Source organism: Hirsutella rhossiliensis, assembly GCF_020360975.1.
Source record: "Hirsutella rhossiliensis strain HR02 chromosome Unknown scaffold00002, whole genome shotgun sequence".
Classification (NCBI taxonomy): domain Eukaryota; kingdom Fungi; phylum Ascomycota; class Sordariomycetes; order Hypocreales; family Ophiocordycipitaceae; genus Hirsutella; species Hirsutella rhossiliensis.
This window is the reverse complement of record NW_025408668.1, coordinates 5,143,499-5,163,026: the sequence shown is the minus strand read 5'-3', so window position 1 is coordinate 5,163,026 and position 19,528 is coordinate 5,143,499. Positions and strand designations below refer to the sequence as shown.

General features: G+C 61.1%; 5 protein-coding genes across 5 annotated transcripts; 2 read left to right on the top strand and 3 right to left on the bottom strand.

Moving 5' to 3' along the window:
- Positions 1-1,079: 1,079 nt before the first annotated feature.
- On the top strand, positions 1,080-1,428 carry HRG_02167 (GGL domain-containing protein; the record flags this gene model as incomplete). The annotated part of the gene is made up of 2 exons (XM_044860638.1): positions 1,080-1,240; positions 1,308-1,428. 2 exons carry the CDS (start codon positions 1,080-1,082, stop codon positions 1,426-1,428), a joined length of 282 nt encoding a protein of 93 aa, XP_044724271.1.
- An 848-nt stretch (positions 1,429-2,276) lies between these two features.
- On the top strand, positions 2,277-2,913 carry HRG_02166 (rdx family domain-containing protein; the record flags this gene model as incomplete). Its single annotated transcript, XM_044860637.1, has 2 exons — positions 2,277-2,378; positions 2,515-2,913. The coding sequence occupies 2 exons, from the start codon at positions 2,277-2,279 to the stop codon at positions 2,911-2,913; spliced, it is 501 nt and encodes a 166-aa protein (XP_044724270.1).
- Positions 2,914-3,613: 700 nt separating this feature from the next.
- HRG_02165 (calcineurin-like phosphoesterase domain-containing protein) lies at positions 3,614-4,825 on the bottom strand (the record flags this gene model as incomplete). Its single annotated transcript, XM_044860636.1, has 4 exons — positions 3,614-3,709; positions 3,768-4,067; positions 4,189-4,590; positions 4,646-4,825. 4 exons carry the CDS (start codon positions 4,823-4,825, stop codon positions 3,614-3,616), a joined length of 978 nt encoding a protein of 325 aa, XP_044724269.1.
- A 2,988-nt stretch (positions 4,826-7,813) lies between these two features.
- Positions 7,814-11,508, bottom strand: HRG_02164 (PHD-zinc-finger like domain-containing protein; the record flags this gene model as incomplete). Its single annotated transcript, XM_044860635.1, has 6 exons — positions 7,814-8,867; positions 8,934-9,967; positions 10,027-10,530; positions 10,585-10,896; positions 10,972-11,402; positions 11,445-11,508. 6 exons carry the CDS (start codon positions 11,506-11,508, stop codon positions 7,814-7,816), a joined length of 3,399 nt encoding a protein of 1,132 aa, XP_044724268.1.
- Positions 11,509-13,444: 1,936 nt separating this feature from the next.
- On the bottom strand, positions 13,445-16,034 carry HRG_02163 (leucine rich repeat domain-containing protein; the record flags this gene model as incomplete). Its single annotated transcript, XM_044860634.1, has 5 exons — positions 13,445-14,014; positions 14,072-14,954; positions 15,012-15,832; positions 15,881-15,949; positions 16,002-16,034. 5 exons carry the CDS (start codon positions 16,032-16,034, stop codon positions 13,445-13,447), a joined length of 2,376 nt encoding a protein of 791 aa, XP_044724267.1.
- Between the last annotated feature and the right edge of the window lie 3,494 nt (positions 16,035-19,528).

Genomic DNA, 19,528 nt, shown 5'->3' with positions numbered 1-19,528 from the left:
CGCTCGTAGTGTGCACGTAGGTATGTTCCTTGTCTTGCTGCAAACGGGAGCGTCTTGGCCGACTTCCAAGGTTCAGACGCCTGTTTATTTCGGGCGCGCTAAGGTACCGTTACACAGTGGGTACCACGTCCAGCAAGTCAAAAGCCAGCAGAAGCAGATTGACGGGCGGAGGGGGGACGGGGCGAGATGGCCGCGTGTAGCGGGCTAGCCCTGACAAGGTAGCGGATACCTCACACCACCGCCTGGGGCTCTCGGATAATGGCGTGTGTGCGCGTGTGCGACGTTAGCGCGCGCAGAGGCCCCGAGTAGGCAGTACCTTGGGCTGGTCCGCCGGCTACATGCAAACAAACAGCTTGCGGCTAAGGTACTCTAAGGTACTCACCGGCAGAACCGCCACAAGCCCCCCAGTCCAGGTTGCCCAGCGCCGTCCGCCCCGACCCCAAAGGATCCCTCGCATCCATCCATTCCTCCTCCACGTCCCCGGTGCGTGCGTCGCCTTCAATCTTTCGCTCACCTGCTTCGCCATCGTACCGGCCATTGTTGATCGGTAAGTCGGGCGCCCCTCAATTGCCCTCTCCGGGCCGCCGGTTGCCCTTTGTCTCTCAATTGCACGACGCCTCTGCTGTGGGGAGGGGAAGGACAAAAGAGGAGACGTCGACAAGGGGGCCTGTTAGCATCTCGGGCTTCTGAAAAGGAGGCATATCCCACGACGCCGTCGACATTCAGACGCATCGTCCCAGCTTCCTGTCTGCCCACATCGCGCCCTCCTTGTCCTCCTCCGCCGCCGTCGCCAGCAGACACGTCTCTCCTCCACCATCCCCCCCGGCTGTAACGAAAATTACTCCACAGATCGCTGACCCGTTACCGAGGCAGCCATCAAACAGCTACCAATCTCGATTTTTCGCCGCCCGTTCCCACGCCCACAACCCTCCGAATCCTCCTCTGCCACGCCCTCCGCCGCCTCTGCGACAAAACGCGGAGCAACGCGCGCGTGGTGCTTTCCAGCAAGCCGTCGTCGCCCCTCACCTCACCCGCTGAGGTCCTCCCCACCACCCGATCCCCCCCGACCACCCGCCGCCATGCCTCAATACACGTCACGCGACGTCGGCGACCCGTCGCAGATCAAGAAGAACAAGCAGTCGATGGCTGACCTGAAACTACGACGGCTAACGGAGCTCAACAACCGCCTGCGCGAGGATCTCGAGCGTGAGCGCATCCCCGTCAGCACAGCTGCCAAGAGGTAAGACCGGCGACTGCTTATGCCCGTCTCTGTGAGTGTTTCCCGCTGACAGGATGTGGCAAAACAGCATCATCGCCTACTGCAACGGCACGAGGGATTACATGGTCCCGTCAGTATGGGGCGCGGTGCCCAAGGGAGACGACCCCTACGCGCCACAACAATCGGGCGGCTGCTGCGTCGTCATGTAGGCGAGGCGAGCGGTTACCCCTTGTCGCAGTGGAAGCAAAAAAACAAAACGAAGACCATCGATAATGATTTGGCGACTAGGAGCATGATGCCATGGACTTGGCGACTTGAATCACGCGCCGCCCACCGGGAAGCAACACGACCAGGTCGAACCGATGGGCGGACGGGACAAGCTACCGAGTCTGGACCCGGACGCGAGGAGGCGCAATGAGATACCCCGGAACCGGCACCTCGTGACAGTTGGGTCTGGGATGGGCGAGGAACAAAGGTTGTGTTGCTTGGCCTTGGGGAGACGGGAGCCCTCGTCTCCCGCGGCTGCTCCCGCCTGGATGGTGCATGGCGGGACGAGGGCCAGGGCAAGAAGGAAGCACACAGAAAATTTCGACATGGCCGGCCTTGGGAGAATGAGGCCGGCTAATCCAGCATGTACTAATTCCTTATGTTTTGGACGAAAGTTTCCTAGTCTCGTGTTTCTGTCTGGGTTCGTCTTGTAACTATTTTCCTCTACTTTTTTTTTACGAGGTGGCCTTGTTTACTTTCACACCCCATTTACGCCTATGCTCGTCTCTGTGACACGCATTATCGAGGGCTTTTCTCGTGTGGCTTTTGTCGCGACCATGTTTGAAGCACAGCTGCTCGAAGCCCGGTGCTGGGCCTCGCCGAGAGGCCCCAGACGAGGGGGGTACCTAATCAACCGCCCGCTGCAGGGCATCATCGCGTTTCCCCCCCTCCCCTCCCAACCTCCAGCCTCGCGCGCACCCCGCCACTCCCCCCTCTCCCGGACACCAAGAAAGCAGAGGGCAGACGAGAAGAAACAAAGCAGCAGCAGCAGCAGCAGCAACCCGCCAGCATGAGCACCACCACCACGCCCAACGGCCCTCCCGAGCCCGCCCTCCCCCGCATCACGATCCAGTTCTGCACGCAGTGCAAATGGATGCTGCGCGCCGCCTACGTACGCCCCCTCCCCGACCCTTTCTCCCTGAGAAACCAAAACTGTGCCCCCCCCCTCCCCTCCATCAACTCGAAGAAAGACAAGCAAAAATACAAAAGATGCCCGGGCACCTTGGTACTAACCACCACCCCGGCAGTACGCCCAGGAGCTCCTCTCCACCTTTTCGCTCTCTCTCGGCGAAGTCGCCCTCCAGCCCTCCACGGGCGGGACCTTTGTTGTCGCCATCCAGCACCGGCCCCAGCAGCCGGCCGGAGCCGTCGTCGCGACCTCGACGGCGACGACGACGACGAACAAGGTCCTCTGGGACCGCCGCGTCGACGGCGGCTTCCCCGAGACAAAGGAGCTCAAGCGCAGGGTCCGCGACGTCGTCGAGCCCGCCCGCGACCTCGGCCACGTCGATCGCCAGCACCACCCCGGCGAGCCCGCCCGCGACGGGGCGACGACGACGGGTAGCGGCGAAGAGGGAAACCCCGAGGTCAAGGGCGTGTCGGGGACGGGCGGAGGCGGAGACAACTGCGAGGATTGTGCTCCGTGAATCGGTACGGCATGGCAGCAGGCACGGGTACGCTTTGGTGCGCATCTCCGTGGGAAATACCATCTGGGCGAGGCCTTGGAGTAGGGCGCGAGCATCGCAGCACATTCCCTCCAAGGGACGTCACGCCCATCAGGAAATGGGAGCTCTGCACTGCCTCGAGGGACGTCATGTCGTCACGAAATGGGAGCCTTGCACTGCTTCGAGAGACGTCATGCCGTCAGGATATAGGAGTTTCTGGCGCTGTCCTGCCCTCCCAGATTTCCCCTCACCCAACCAAGTAGCCAGCAGTAATTCGCTCCCACCGCTTGGAGCTGGCCCACCAACAAACCAGAGAGGCACAACCGTGGTGTCAAAGTTTTTTTTTGATGTATATTGTATCTGTGAGCTAAGAAACAGCCGTTTGGTCGCGATCAAGTTCGCATATGAGCATTAGAGACGAATCCGAGCCACGCCGCTGACAAGGGCACACGGTACATCGACGAGACAAGCCCTCGACACGCGATGCCTCGGAGGCGGCCAACCCGACACATGCTCGCAGCCGGACCCGGGGCGTGCGAGAGAGTGAGAGAGTGAGGTTCCAGAGACGGAGAGCGCTGGCGAGGGGGCAACAGTCGTTTCGCTATGGCCCGCCGAGCCGGGCCGCTGGTTGTTCAACGTCGTCCGAACCTAGAGGGAGAACATCAAGTTCGTATAAACGCGCTCAATTCTTGGATTTGGCTTTAGGAGTGACTCGTTTGCTTCCGCTCCCAAGACCACCGTACACGTACTTTTGTTTCTTCTCAGCAGGCTTAAGGATCTGTCGAGGAAACGGGTTAGCAACCGTCGGGCGACACGAGGTAGGCGAATAGACCGACCTGGAACGAGCAGAGCAGGCTCTCGTCCACGCTCATCATGGCACCCGCGTTGTCAAACTCTCCGCAGTAGTTGGGGGCGCTGAACAGAGTCACGAGCTGTCTCTTGGAGAAGAACTCGTACCCGTCTTCGACGACCTGGTGGGCGCGGCAGATGAGATCCATGTCATGCTTTTGCAGGAATCGCGACACCACGTCGGGGCCAAAGGTGAAGGAGACGCCACGGTCGTTTTCGCTCCATCCAGTAATGTCCTTGTCGGGGTCGGACCAGAGCAAGTCGCAGAGCAGGCCGCAGTCGGGAATCTGGGATCGAGGTTAGCCCGAGCCCCGCGGACACGAACAAGACCAGAGGACGGAAGATGCGGCCTGAGTGGTCAAGCGACAAAACATAATGGTCAGAGGCAAGAGCGCCGAGTGCACTTACGTCCGTGGGCCGCATGACGCGGCGAATCTGCTCCATCGAGTTGAGGTCGGGGCTCAGACCACCGTGCATGGTGAAGATTTTCTCGTCGATGATGGCGGCGATGGGGAGGCAGTTGAAGCAGTCCGTAAATGTCTTCCAAAGCTTGATGTTGTAGCGGCGCTTGCACTCGTCGTAGAAGCCGTAGATGCGGTTGATGGAAGCGCACTCGTGGTTGCCGCGCAGGATGAAGAAGTTTTCCGGGTACTTGATCTTGTAGGCGAGCAAGAGGCAGATTGTCTCGAGCGACTGCTTGCCGCGGTCGACATAGTCGCCGAGGAAGAGGTAGTTGGCCTCGGGGGGAAACCCGCCGTACTCGAAGAGTCGCAACAAGTCGTAGTATTGCCCGTGGATGTCGCCGCAAATCTGGGAGGGGTTGCCGCGTCAGCCGAGCAATGGGCTGAGGGACGGGGGAGCATACCTTGATGGGAGCCTCGAGCTCGAGCAGGATGGGCTGGGAGATGAAGATCTCGCGCGCCTTAGTGCAGAGATATCGGATCTCGGCCTCGAGCAGCTGGACCTGCTTACCGGGGCGGCTGCCTCGCACCTCAAGCAGGCGGTCGATTATGGAGTCGAGATCGACCTCATGTTGGTCTGCCATTGTGGAGAGCTCCCTGGGCGGACCGGGGGGATGGGCGGCTGCGCGTGGGAGACGAGGCGGCGAGGAGCAGACCCGACGTGCGGGACGTGGCGGCAGCGGCGGTTGGGGGGGGAGCCTTGTGGTGCAACCAGCGAGAGAGGGCTAGGGGCGACCGGGTACGATGCACTGCGGCAATCTGCGTTTCCGACGTCAGCCTGCACCGAAAAGAAGCAGCCAATCGAGGTGCGGGGGCCAAGGTGGACGAAGCGGGCGTCGGGTGCGAAGGAAGACGAGCGGCAAATGAGGTGACGAGAATTTTTCTTGGTCGTCTGTCCAAGCAGTCGGCCGGCGCGCGCGGGGACACGCGGAAGGGGGCGAGAGCGAGAGAGGGCGCCAGGGCAGGAAAAAAAAGCGGCTACCTGGGGCGGGAGAAAGAGGGGGACCTACTCACGGACAAGGAGGCGACAGCTCTGAATAGGGCCCTATATCGAGGCGGGAAACGAGCGTCTATGTCGAAAGCTGCTGCACACAAGGCGTGGATGGAGCAGATGCGGGCGCCTGTCGCGGGGTCGTGGTGAGATGGCCTCGTCGGCTTCGTCGGCTGCGGAGAGCTTCAGGGGATACCTGAGCGTCGTCGTCGTAGTCGTCGTCGTCTTTTTCGCCTGGGCAGCGATGACCAAGTGGCGGCAGTGGAAAAGGCTGTTGTGGCCTCGTCGCGTCGAGATGGGAGAGGCGGGATGGCCAAGAGAGGAAGAATGACAAAAAAAGTATCTTGAGTCGCTGAATGAACAGTCGATGGCCGATATTCGCAGTCGTCAGAAAGAGCTCGTCGAAGTGGGCTCGCTCGAAGGTGGTTGTGAGGGGGAAAAAACCGCTTTTCTCTCCGCCAAGGGAGGAGGAAGAGAAGGAGGAGAGGGGGCGCAGAGGGCAGCGCAGAGGGCAGCGCAGAGGGCGGCGCAGAGGGCAGCGTCGAGGGATTGCGTTGGGGCGCTTCGCTTTTCCGAGTGGGCTTGGCTGTGCCGAGCCGTGCGGTTGCGGTGCTTTGCGGCGCTGTACTGGTGCGGGTTGGTTGGGCCTCGGAACGCCTTTTCTCTTGCTCTCGGCGAGGCAGAGTGTTGCAGCGTCGCGAGAGAGAAATGTATGCGCGTGTGCGTCTGTGTTATTTTTTTAATCTTTCCCTTAATCTTCTGTCTCGCTCGGGGGGGTGTAGGAAAGGAAGAGAAATGTCTGGCGAGGCGTGGCCGGGGAGACAGACACCTGAGCCACAGCGCAGGCACAGTGTTGCCAGTGCCTGCTTGTCGCCCAGTGCCTGCTTGTCGCCAGTGCCTCCTACCTGTGGCTGGCCAGCGCTGTGCTGTGCTGTGCTGTGCTGTGCTGTGCCCATGGAGCCCCCTGGGCCTGCCGACAGGGTGGCACCCCGTAGCTTCCAGTCCCGCCCGTGCTGGAGCTGCTGCCCCGGTTACCCAGCAGCTGCACCTCCCCGGTAAGGCAGTGGAGTTACAGTGCTTCGGAGTCCAACATGCGCCCATGCCCACCCGCCCTGTGCGCCCGTCGACATCATCCTTCTTCCCCTCGTCGCCAGCAAGAGAAACCGGGAGACATCTCCGACATCTCTGCGTCTTTGTTCGTGAGAGCGGCGTGCTATCGGGCGCCGTATTTGCATGCCAACCTGGTGCGAAAGCGGAATAGAGCATCTTCACTACAAAGTATACGCCGACTTGTCCACCAATAAGTCGTAGCTCGCCCAGAGGCCCCGGGCGCTTGTCGTTGTCTTCCTTGTTCCAGAACCGCTCATCATGGCCTTTTACCTCTCGCCCTTTGCTTGGCAGTCGCGCAATGTCCGTCCGGTACGACGCTCGCCGTGGTGCTGCGTGCCAGAGTTACTTTTTCCCTGCCTTGGCTTTGCCTCCCTCGAGTCCGCCAGGCTCACTCTCATCCACGTCGACCACACCGACCCTCCCGGGGCCACGCACAGACATGCAGTCGATGCCGAGTGTACAGGTCCAGATGACGCTTTGCAAGTATGTGGTTAGAAGGAAGACCTTGGGCTTCCAACCTGCAGACCCAGCATGGCGTCCACCACTCACCCGTCCTTCCCTCACTCCATCTCATGTCCCTCGGCTCAGCCAACAACCAGCATCAACTCCCCTCCGAGACACTGCCGTGACGCTTCCCCCGAAGACCTGTGACTGAGCATATACTACCATACTGTCTCCCAAAAATGACCTTGAGAAAAAAAGAAGAAAAGAGGCGACTTGCATCAACGAAAAAGGATCCATCCACAGCCTGCCTCCCTCTCTCGCCTTCTCCTTCTGGCTACCGTCCATGACCTTTACTTCGTCCATGGTCCTCCTACAGCATCATCGCCGTCTCCCGATGGCCGCCCGCAGTCCCACCCTCTCGAATCCCGTCGGCCAGTTTGCCTTTGGTCGTCTATGTAGATGAATCATGGCCCGTCGCTTCACATACTCTGCACATGCGCGTACATTTATTATACGAGTCGTAGTGCATGCAAAACTCCTTTAGCCCCTTGCATCGCTTCGTCCCATCCATACCACCACCGCACCTCGAGCTAGCAGTGTCACAGCACACCGCAAGTAAAAAGTGCCCGTAGACGCACGCTCACGGCCGCCATCCAACTCGCGCGCAAAGTCACCCTCGTCGGCACTGAATCGATATGCTCTTCTACTCATACAAGGGCTCCAAAGTACTCATTTGTGTATACACATATAATAACCCCGCCCCTCTCGGCAAATGCCTTGCGAAAAAAAAAACCCTGCCTCCCGGCCCAAGGGCTCCCGCTTGCAACCTCCCAGCGCCAATGTAAGCAGCAAACAAGAACAAGAAAAAGTGCCATGCCTCCGGATTGCAGACCAACCCTCGACGCCCAAAGCCTAGTAGCTCCGCACTCGGCATATAGTCATGAGGAAAAAAAAAAGAAAAGAATAAAAAGGGGGCCAGAGCCAAGCCACAACGGCTGTAATGGTACACGTGCTTCCTCCCTCGCCATCATCGTCTTCTCCCCGACGCCCGCCGCTTCCTGGCTTTGCTACTCGCCTTGCTCTTGCTGGTGCTCACCACAGTGTCCACCGTCGGCTCCGTATCCATGGCCGCGGCTGCCACGGCCTCGTCCACATCGGCCCCGAGGCCCCGGAGCTCCTCGTCGTCCAGGTCCGTCAGGTCTTCGCTCAGCATCCGCACCGCGTCCCGTCCCGCGGCCCAGTGCTCGCTCAGGATGGACGTGCCAACGGGCTTCATCGTCTTGAGGTACCAGAGGATGCCCCCCTCGGCTAGCGAGTCGCCGGGCTCCTTGCCAAAGCTGCCGTTGGATTGGGGGGGTGTGGGCGGCCCCGGCTGCTCTGGGCGCGCCAACGCTGGGAACCCGTGGCTCGCGGGCGGAGTCTCGGACGGGTCGACTCCGTTGCTCGCCGAACCTCTCTTGCTCTTGCGCAGCGAGACCTCGATCGCTTCCGAGGCGCCTTGATTGACGATGCCCAGCCCAGACGTGTTGACCTCGATGTTGCCGCCATCCTGACCCTCGCCATCTTCGGCCGTGTCCATGGCGTCGGCCTCGGCGGCGGCGGTGACTGTACCGCGGAACGCGCTCTTGACCGTAATCTCGGATGAGTTGGGCGCGTCCACCATGATGGTGTCTTCCTCTTCTTCGCCCTCGCGCTTCAACTCACCGCCGGCAGACGCCCGCGCCGCGTCGACACTCGCGTCCACCAGCGTCTCCAACTCCTTTTGCAGGTTCTCGTACGGCTTGTTCGAAATCTCGGACTCGACCCGCAATGCCGTCTCGAGATACGGCTGCACGGCCTTGAGGATCCGCTTCCCCAGCTTCCGGCGTTCGCGAATGTCCGTGAAGGCGCTCTTGGGCGGCGCCGCGTCTGCCGCTTCGAAGCGCTGCTCGGCAACCTCCTCCACCCTGGGCGCCGTCGCAATGCCCTCGCCAATTATGTCCCCGAGGTCCTGAGCAAAAGAAAGCGCCGTCACGTAGAACCGCTTTTCTATGCGGGTTTGCACCCCAGCCAAGCCCTTGGCGAAGAGGTTCTTGTCCAGCCTACGAGAGCATCATCCCCAGTCAGCATTTTCCTCTTCGTGTTTCAGTCGCAGGGGCGCCACGTACGATGTCGCCTTCTCAATCGCCGGCGCAAGGAGCTTCGCTACGGGAAAGTAGCATTCGTCAACAAAGTCTTGCTCGAGCTCGGCCGCGTCCACCTTCATCTGTTCGCGCTGCACCACCTCCTCGGAGAGCATCCTGAGTTGCTCGAGGTCTCGGATGATGCTCTGGCCAAACTCGATGCGTCGTGCCAGCCGCGCCTTGCCGCCGGGACCCATCGAGGCAAAGTTCCGCCTCGTCAGCTCCATGGAGGAAAACGTCTCCATCTGGAGCTGCAAGCGCTTGAGCAAGGCAGCGCCGCGCCGCGCCTCCCGCTTCAGGGTCCAGTAGCGACACGCTTCGCTCAGGAAATCCTTTCGTTTCCTAAAGGGGAAGCGCTGGATGGAAGCCTCGACCACGTCAAAGACGGCCTGCGGGATGATGGGGGCCCCGGACGGTAGCTTCCACAGGTTCTTGGGGGGCTGACCGCCCTTTTTCTTGTCGCCAAGCACGGCCGAGTTCTTGGCCCCTGTCATCTGGGACTCGTCTGGAGGGTGCTCGGTGATGGCATTGCGGTGCTGGGCGGCAATGACATTGGCAATGGCGTAGTTGTCCGCCCAGATGCGGCCCCTCATGTTCCGCTTGTAGAACTTCTTGGCCACCCGGGTGGCTTGATGAACATTGTTCTCCTGGGCGTAGTCGAGGGGGCAGTGCTTATTGCAAAACGCTTTGAGCACCATGCCGCCGTCCAGGACCGCGAGCGCGCCCTGGCTCGTCTTCATCTTAAGAAAGAGGCGAGCCCTCCTGGCGCAGGTAACATGAAAGGCCTGATAGCAATTCTTGTTTCCGCACTGGATGCACGCTCCCATCCTCTGATGGCAAATGTAGCAAGAAAGCTTCCACCTCGTCTTGGGCACCTTTTCCACATCCATGACGGGCTCCATAAAGGTGTGGTTGCCGAGCGAGATTTCGGGAATCCACATGGCGCAGAGCAGGTGAGCCCACTTGGACGAGTTGGTCTGCTTGAAGGCCCCGTCGGTGTTGGGGCAGAAGATGCACGTCTGTCAGGGCCTTGGTTAGCGCATGCGGGGACAGGGACAGGGTGGGCGGTGTAGCTCACAGGCACTCCGCGGCCGCAGAGCTGGCACTTTCGACACAGCCACTGGCCTTCGGGGATAAAGGGCACGCCGTAGCACTCTTGGTGGACGGCCAGGTTGCAGCCGTCGCAAAAGACGATGGCGTTTGTGTTTTCGCAGTCCCCGTCGTCGCACACCGCGCACTTGCTGTCTGGCTCGTCGCCCGCCTGCGTCTCGCCGTTGACGGCGGCAGCGGAGCTGGACCGTGGCCGGTGCGTCTGGGGGGGCTTGGGGTTTGGCTTGGGTATCCGTTTCTCCAGGGCGTGCCACTCCTTTTCAATCTTGGTCATGGTAATCTCAAACACCTCTCTGGTGATGGCCTCGAGCTCGTTCTGCTTGCGCTGAGCGTTGAATTGCTCCAGCCACATGTCGTCTTGCTCGTCCATGTCGTATTCGACACGTCCAAGTCTATAGTGGGGGGCGTGGTCATCCGCCTTTGGAGTCGTCGTCGACTGGTCCGCCTCGTCCTCGGCATTGCCGTCAATGGCCTTGATCAGGGTCGCGTCAGGGCGAATGAAGTGATCACTCTCTTGATAGCCAACATTGCTCATCGACTTGTCGACATAGCGCGCTTGGCCAAACGTCTTGCTCTCAAAGAGCTCGATGCGGTTCGTCTTGCGATAGGATGGCAGCTTCAGGTCGAGTCGCTCTTTCGGAGTCTGGTTCTGTATGGGTAGTATCTTGGGCGTCTTTGGGGTGGTGGCAAAGTCGACGGAGCGAGCCCCGTAGAAGCTCACCACGTCGCGATGCTGCCGCCGGGGGCGCCGCGACGGGGTCCCGTTGGACACATCAAAGGGATTCGGGTCCTGCTTGTCCTGCGGATTAGGCGTGTTACCCGTGGACGCAGGCTTTACCTGTCTCGACGGCGTCATCGAGGCGGTGGCTCTGGGCGTGCCCGGTGTCTGCATCGCCGGTGTGCTAGGCGCGACGTGCGGGGCGCCGTCCACCTCCTCGGCGGTGAAGACGATGAAGGGCTGCTCAATGTCGAGGTTGGGGTGGAACTCTTCCCAGCCCCGCTCCTCGCGAGGCTTGTAGTCCTCGGCCTGCTTCACCGAGGCGGCCATGGCGGCAGCAGAGCCCCACCGCATCTCCTCCAGGTCTTCGCTCGCGGCGGCTCGTGTGCGCGTGCTCCTCTCGCGTCGGGGAAGGGCGGACGGGGTATCTCCGTTGACAAGGTCGTGTCCGGCAGTCCTGGCCCTCGATACGGTTGCAGGGCCGGCCGCGAGGGGGGTGCCGGGGTTTTCCGATTCGAGGAAGCGTCCGCCGCCTCCAGGTCCTCCTGGCACATAGCGACGTCTTTTAGAAGGTGGCTCTGACGACGGAGACGCAGTCGTGGCAGTAGCAGCAGCCGCCGCCGCCGCTAGGGAGGCCTGTCTCGCGGCTCGTGCAGCATTGGTCGTGCCGGGAGGACGGCCTCGACGGCGGCCCGTGGGAGTTCGTCGAGGCGTGGGCGACGTTGGAGCCATATGTGTCAGCGCGGTCCGCCGTCGCCTTGTTGCGCCGGGAGGAGGGGGGACTTTTCGATGGAAGCGATGTGGACGGGCTGAATCAAGGACGAGGTAAGAGCGGAGGTTGCTAGGGGGTGCGCGCGCACTCGTCACGGGATGGGGCGGGGTAGACGATCATTTGAAAGCCGCCGACGAGGAAGATGAGCTCAGATTTGCCCACGAAGCAGTCGTGAACCGGTAAGGGGACCCTGTTGGCGCGCCGTCGATGGCAGGAGGAGGCATCAGGAGGAGACGTGACGTCGGCTGCGGCTCGGCGTCGGAAGGCGGGCGAAAAACAGACAACGCGCTGGTGCACGGACCACCCTTGGGACTGGTGCAGCTGCAGCTGCAGGGTGCAAGGGTACGTACCCATGTATGGAGTACTCCGTATCCGTACAAAGCATCCCACAAAGGGTGAGTCAGCACCTCCCGACGCGCTCCAGCTGCGGGCCCCCGGCCAATGTCGCCAGAGTCCGGGGAAGCCGGGCCTCAATCCCGGCTGCCTCACGATGCCCTTACCGGCGCCTGCCAAGCTACCTCGACTCCTCTCCAGATCCCCTTCTTCCCCGCCAGTTCGTCCTCAATGGCAAGTAACATGCTCTCCATCTTCATCGAGCCGGCCCAAGCTCAATGGCTCTCGTAGCCGCCCAGCAAAAAAACCCGTCTCCCGCCCGCGGCTCCGTGCGACGGGAAACCCCGGCACGGGACCCATCTCGGGACCCATCTCGGCAGTGCCCGATCCACTACGTGGCCGTCGCGTGGCTCAAATCGAGAGTGCCTCTCTACATGCTCTGCAGCACATGCATATGCTTGGTCGGGCCGTGTCATCGGGACTGTCTAGATCGCCTTCGAAATCTCAGATAAGATTCAGATCCCTGTGGCGCCAACCGGGGAAGCTTGCATCCCCGAGCTCGTGCAGGGCCACTGCAGTCTTCAGTCCGAGCAATTTTATGCCGCTGTTATTCCTGCGCCCTGCCCGTCGCCGACAAGTTTGTTCGGAGAACCCACAGGCTCATTCACTGCCAAGTCCAGAGCACACACCTGGCAAAGGACACGACATAACTTAATTTGCACCCAAACACTGCCTCGGCTTGTCCAATCACTGCCTGGGCAGCGTCGTCTCACTCGGCCCCCGAGAAACTCTCACTCCCCAAGGCAGCTGGAGCATAGACATTGGCAAAAAGTCAGCAGGCCAAAATAAGAGTGGCTACAACGATGCACTGGAAAAAATTCACTTGAGTGCAGAGCTCAGAGCCCACGTGCATTAGATCCGTCTACGCTACTTCTTGGCCATTTAGAAAGCAAGCCTGCTCCGATGCTCGCAAGCCCCGAGCCCGCGGTGCCCGGCCAAATCCCAAAATTTCCGAGCCAATCTCACAATCGGCTGTCATCAGAGCCGCGAAACCCACGGGCACCATTCCCAGCCGATAAGAGCACATCTTCTGACAAGAAAAGAGAAGAGAAACCAAGGGCCAAGTTCGCACAGCCGCATCTCACAGCAACTTCCGTCCTTCTCTGGCAAGCATCCTGCGTGTTCAACGGTCGCGAACCTGAAAGAAAAGCTCTAAAGACATAACCGGGCGCACTGAGAAAAGTTGGTGGCGGGTTATAGAGGGCTGAGCGCACTCATTCCGGTCGAGCCCAAACGCCGTCGTCGCTATGCTCCGTGATACCATTCCGTTACTCGTACTTGCGACCAACCAGTCGCCAACACAACCAACGAACATGAGAATCGACCAGCCAGTGTCTGACAGCCGGCGGGGTGGGGCCGGCATGCCCGAATCCAAGGGCAGAGTTGTAACAACACAACAGGGTTCAAGGGGTAGAGGGGTATCATCCAGGGTATCATGTCACCTCCAGGCCGGGGTGCCACGGAGTCGAAAAAGAAAAACAAGATAAAGACAAAATGTACAAACTAGCCCACTGTTCGGCCGCTGTGAACCGCCTGGGTGGGCAGAGCATTACTCGACATGTGCCCAGCCCGCAGCGGTGGAACGGAGGGGGAGCCCGCGGCGTTGAAGCTGCTTGTTCCGTCCCAGCTCTCTTCGCTCAAGACGCTGAGGTAGCCGCTTCCGACTCGGTCGCGCAGTGTCTGAATCTTGCGTCGGTATACCTCACCACCGACGTCCCAGTCTTGCGACTCCATGCCAGCGGCGAGGGCGCCGCTCGTGTCGAACCCCAGGACCTTGTCTGGCGAGAGAAGGTCGGGGTTGACAGCCGGCGGGCCGCTGCGGCTCTCCGACGTAATCACGGGGGGCAGCAGGACAGACTCGGCGGGGCGAGAGATGCGATAGTTGCCGGGTGGCGAAATCGCCGCGACCTTGATGTCGGGCGTTGGCGGCGCCTCATTTCGCAAGTCAACGGACAGTAGAGGCGCAACGGCGTCGCCCCTGGCCAAATCAACGATGCGTCTCTTTGAGGCCTTGCGGCGCCGCGCCGAACCAGTGTTGATCTCACTCGTCACCGTCTTCGGCGTTGGCCTCTCCTTGCGCAAGACACTGGGCTCTTTTGGCGCCCCGTAGACGATGGTAGGCTTGCTGACCTCGACAGCGGCGGGCGCGTCGGCGGACTTGGGCTTGACCACGGGAACCGAGTCCGGAATGGGGGCCCGCTCGATCAGGAGACGCCTCTCGCTATAGCTGGGGCCACATCCGTCAATGACAATGTCCACGGTGTACCCCGGGGTTGCCCGAAACAGGTTGAATATGGTCGTCCGATAGTCTTTGTGCGTCCGTGTAAAAGGATTGCCCTCGACCCAGATTTCGCGAAGGTCGGGGATTCCGGTCAGCCTCGCTAGCTCGAGAGGATCGGTCAGTCTGTTGTCCCGCAGATCCAACCTCTCCAAGGGGTACAGCTTCTCGACACCGGCGAGGGACTGAAGCCTGTTGGCGCGCAAGTTTAGCGCAGTGATGGCGGGCAGTGGATTCCGTGTGAGGGAGTGGAGAGAGTCGATCATGCAATGCGAGAGATTCAGAGCTCGGAGCGCGGTAAGGGTTGCCAGGCTATCGGGGATCTGGCCGAAAAGGTTCGAGGACAGGTCGAGCGAGAAGAGGGTGTTTGAGAGGGGCGCCAAGCTCGTGGACTGGATGGAGGTGATGGCGTTGTCCGCGAGGCTGAGATGACGCAGAAAGCGCCACTTGGACGCGGGCAAAATGCCCATGGCCAAAAGGTTGCTGGAGCTCCCTCGGGCGTGGTGGTGCCAAGAGTCTGACATGCTCGAATGCGAGCTTCCGGAGCCGGAACGCTTGATGCGCTGCGAGGTCCGCACGTTGGATGAGTGGTTCCTCGAACTGGCGGGGCGTGTCGGGGAGCTGCTTCGCGGCCGCGAGCGCTTGGTCGGGGATCGAGGGTTCCCGTCCGTGTCATCGCGGGCAAACGACGTTCTCGTGGCATCGGAGGCGTCGGTGTCCTCCACTGCTGGCTCGCTCGGCGTCATGGAGCCGACACGCAGCTCGGCGAGAGCGCTTCGGGCGTCCGGGGACCCGGGGGCCGAGGCAGCTCGGATGAGGTCGGGATGGGGTATCGTAGGGCTTCTCCGAGGGCTATTGTTGGAGGCCAGGGTCGCGGTAGGGGAGGACTGCGACTTGGACGTCCTCCGGCGCCTCTTGTCCATGTCGTCCAAGACGATGTCGATGAGGATGTCGGCGGGGTCTTCGATGCCGGCGTGTCGCAGGCTGAGGGACCGGAGCTGGTCCGCCAGCCGATCCCAGCCAAAGAATTGCCGGAAGTCGATGCTATTGACCTCGAGAGCCTGCAAGTTCTTGAACACGTAGAGGGGCACGGCCGAGTCAAAGGGAAACTCCTCGTAGCCACGAATCAAGCGGGCCCGCCAGTCGGGCGCCAGCCGCAGGCAAGGTATCTTGGTAAAGGCAGAGTAGAGGTATTTCAGATCAGCTTGGACGGCGGCCTTGTGGCGCTCCGTCCGGGCCGCCGAGATGCTGGCTCCGATGCCGAAGCTCGCCCACAGGGCCGACATGCCCGACATGACGCTCCGCATGCTAGAAACGGAGTGAATGGAGCCAACGTCGGAGCTGCGGCTCCTGGACCGCCCAGTGTTGCCGAGAAACGAGACATAGTTGTTGGAAGACTCGTGGAGATTCTCGAGGCGCACCTTCATGGGCCCGACATTGATGCCGAGCTCCTCGATGCGGGAAAGCAGATAGAAGAGGTGGTGGGGAGTCAGGGCGAGCTTGGCCGACTTGACGTTGTGAGAGGTAAAGTTGATGGGGCCGAAGGAGAAGGCGGCAGCTAGAGAGTTTGAGGTCGAGGAGGAGGTCGAGGGTCGCTCGGGCAATGGAGGAGGCTGCGTGAGAGTGGCCGCGCTCGTGCTCTGGGAGGCGCGGTGACGGACCTCTCGGCGCTGGAACTGCAGGGCATTGGCGAGGGCCTTTTCGTGGGTTCGCACAAAGGCGGCCAATTGCTGGGAAGGCGTCAGCATTTCCGCTCCCGAGTCGCCCAAAATTCCCACGTACCTTGGTGAAGTACTCTCCGTCTTCGGAATCCATGACTGTGGCCCCCTTTCACGTTTGGCTATGCATCGAAAAGCGGTCCGGACAGGGACGGTCGGTATCGCGAGTAAAGCGCCGAGGAGAGAGCCAGGAGATGCTCTTTACAGCCAGCTCGCAGGGCGGCACAGCGTGGGGAGTGGATGTGGACTGACAAGCGCCAACCTGGTTAGCCAAGGAGCGAAGAGAGAGGGCGCGCTTGACAATTTACACTCGAAAACGACGTCGCAGGAAGTGGGAAAGTGTGAAAAAGGGAGCAAACAAGGGCTGGCCAGGTTGGAGAGAGAGGGGAAGCCGGCGGTGGATAAAAAAAGAATGGTGCGGCTTTGAACAAGCGCAGGCCAGGCGACAACAAAGGGGATCGATGGCTAGCAAGGGTAATGCGGGCGTTGCACAATGCCGGGCGGGAAAATCTCACGTATGCTGCGACCGTTGGTGAAGGCCGAGTCGCCAGCACTGTCACGGAGCACACGAGGGAGGACGAGGCAGCTGGCGGTCAGGCAAACAGGGCGAGGGAGGCGGGCCTCGAGATAACGCGCGCGGCGGGTCGACGAGGGGGAAAAGGGCGGGTTGCAGAACACGGGCAAACGAGGCAGCACAGCTGAGAGCGACCAGGCCAAGAGAGAGAAGGAAGAGGGTAACTCGAGAGGAGGAAAGGGGAAGAAAACAACATGGGGCCAAGCAAGAAAAACAAACGGGGGCGGTTGCGAGGTGGGAAAGCCGTGACAAGGATGGGCGGAGAACAAAACAGCGCAACAACAGCGACCACTCACCGAGCCTAGTAGGGCGGCAATGCTGAGCAGCGAGCAGAGCAGCGAGCAGAGCGCATGAGACCGAGGCCGACAGCGAGCAAGCGCCACGAGGAGGGCCTGGCGAGAGAGGGCGGTATCGTGAGTCCCTTTTTTTACACTGCCCGTTGCCAGCAAAAGCAGCGGTTGGACGGGGGAAGAAGTGGAAGAGAGGAAAGTTGACGAGGAGAGGAGAGGCCGGGGTCCAGAAGGAGAGGGGTCCTCGGCTGCTAATGTACCTCGCTGTAGGGCACAGTACATGGCGCGGTACTTGCAGGGTGCCCTTAGCCTTACTCGCACAGGTATCATGCTCGCACGCCGCTAGTCTGGATTACAGCCAGGGCCCCGGTCGCCCCGGCGGGCACCTCGGGCTCGGTCCCAGCGCCCTGCTGACTTGCGTGCAGTCACAGGTCCCAACGGAGGGGGGGGCGCCCTGGGGACCACAAGTACCGGCTACTTGAGCAAGTCCAGGGGATGCGGGCCTTGCCCAGGAGTGCCGCATGTAACAGATGCAGCAAAAGTGCAGCAGAAGTGCTGACCGAGGCAGGAAAATGACTTGAGGGCACCGTGGTCGACGGGTTTACGCCCTCTCGACCTCTCTCGCCTTGCATGCATGCCCCGGGCACGACGGTTTGATGTGGAGAGTGCACGAGAGTGGTGAGGACTCGAGATATCTACAGTGCTCGCCGCAATGGGTACGGTACCTATCTCGGTGCCTCTGCCTGTAATGCAGTAATGCAAGAGGTCAGCCAGTCAGGCGAGCCGGCGCACCCACTGCCGCCCTGGGCGGGTGGTGGATGGACAAGCACCTCATCAGTTGGAACTGCACGCACCAGCCACCCAACAGCGAATCATCGGGTGGGCAATCTTGGCTGCCAAGGGTCCCGTGCATTAGCACTTGCAGCCAGACGACGTCTCTGCCATGACATTGCTTTCCAAATTGACGACCGTGGGCCATCGTCTCTTTTTCCCTTCCCGTCCTGTCTCGGACGCAATGTCTCTGTCTGCCAGCACGTTTCGCTGGATTACTTGGCAAAGCGTGCGACTTTTTGTTCTGTTTCTGATTCACCAGCGAACCGCGGGCTATATTTGACGCGCAGTGGCGTCGCGGATCGTGTTCGCAGAGGCACGCCACGTTCGAGACCCCGGGGCTGTCTTGGCTCGTCAACAAGTCCCCGGGGAGCTCATCGAGCGCGCCCAACGCGTCGGCAGAATTCCAGTCCTATCGCGACGACGGCGGCGGCCAGCCGCTGATGGGAATCAAGAAGGCAACAGGAACAAGGAAATGGCGGCATCGCGGGAGGCGCACGGCGACGGCGGTGGAGTCGCCACTCTGATTTAACGACGACGCATTCGCCGGCGTTGGGCGTTGGACGTTGGAGCAACCCCTGCCGCGCGGCGCACAATGGCCGGTCCGTCCACGCCAAGGCCGTCGTAGCGTGCAAGAGGCTCGGATTGGGGGACCTCTTCAGCGCTTCAGACGGCTCCTCCTTGGCGCCGGCTTTGGGGCGCGGGTGGAGAGGAGGGGCCGCCCAGACCCAAGACTGGCTCGCTGTGCCAAGCAAGGTTGTGCGACCCGAGTTGACGGCAGATGTCCGTGGGCACCCAGATGATTCTCAGTCGACGATGCTGCGAGCCATCGAAACGCCTCCCCCGCTGTCTCGTGCCCGCCTCTCACGCTACCCCACACGCGAGGTGAGGTACCTGGGCAGCGGGTACCGACCTTGATGATTTGCCGAGTCGAGACCTCTCGAGTCGGCCTTGTCGAGTGCGCCGGGGAGGTATCCGGATAAGGGACTTGGCTCGGCGTACTTTGACCGGAGGTGACGTCGGGGTAGAGACGGAAAAGGCCGCGTGCCATATGCAAAAGGCCTCTCTCTCTTGGCCCACGCTCCAGTCCGATCAAGGCCGGGAAGAAAAAGGACAAGCAAGTCGTGGCAGCTTCCGCGCCTCCATCAGCCCACGGAGCGCAAACCACACCACCGATGCTTGCCGCAGCTTTGATTGACTACATATTGTACGTACTCTGCAGGCGGGCAGCCCTCGGCAACGGGCGTGACGACTCGCCCGTATCGAGGCATCATGGTGGGCTATTATGTGGACGCATAAATCCGGCACGGGGAGGTCTTGGATCCAAAAAGAAATGTCAGCCACCCATCATGACCACCATCTTTGGTCTCTTGCCCGCAGCAGCGTCGGCTAGTGCCGAAAAATGCACCCATCGAGGACTGTCGGCTTATCTATATATACTGGGTTATATACTGGGTGTGCCGTACACCGGCAATCCGCCAAATCGCCAACATGTCTGTACCTACCTTTGCCGAACCAACGGCCACGGCCCGGCGGCTTGCTGCGAGTTTACTTGGTACTAAGTGTCCGTACAGTGAGTGAGTGTACTGTATGCTCCATGCCTGCCGACGTCGCACAGCGCCTTGTCAGGGTCGCGAGGCGCCGCTCATTTCTCGGTCGCCGCCAGCAAGAGCGTCGTGAGAGCTTCCTTGCGACCGACCCCCTGGTCCCCCGCTTTCCCGGCCGAGTCGTGCCCCAACAGCAGCGGCAAGCAGCCCGGTCTCAAAATGGCCCCTTAGCGCGACAGGTGATGCCGCGAATGGCCCGCCCGGCGCTCACCACCACCCGCTCACGCGATCATTCACCGACGGCACCGTCGCGGGCATCATCAGTCGCGGGAATCCGGGGTCAGCGCTC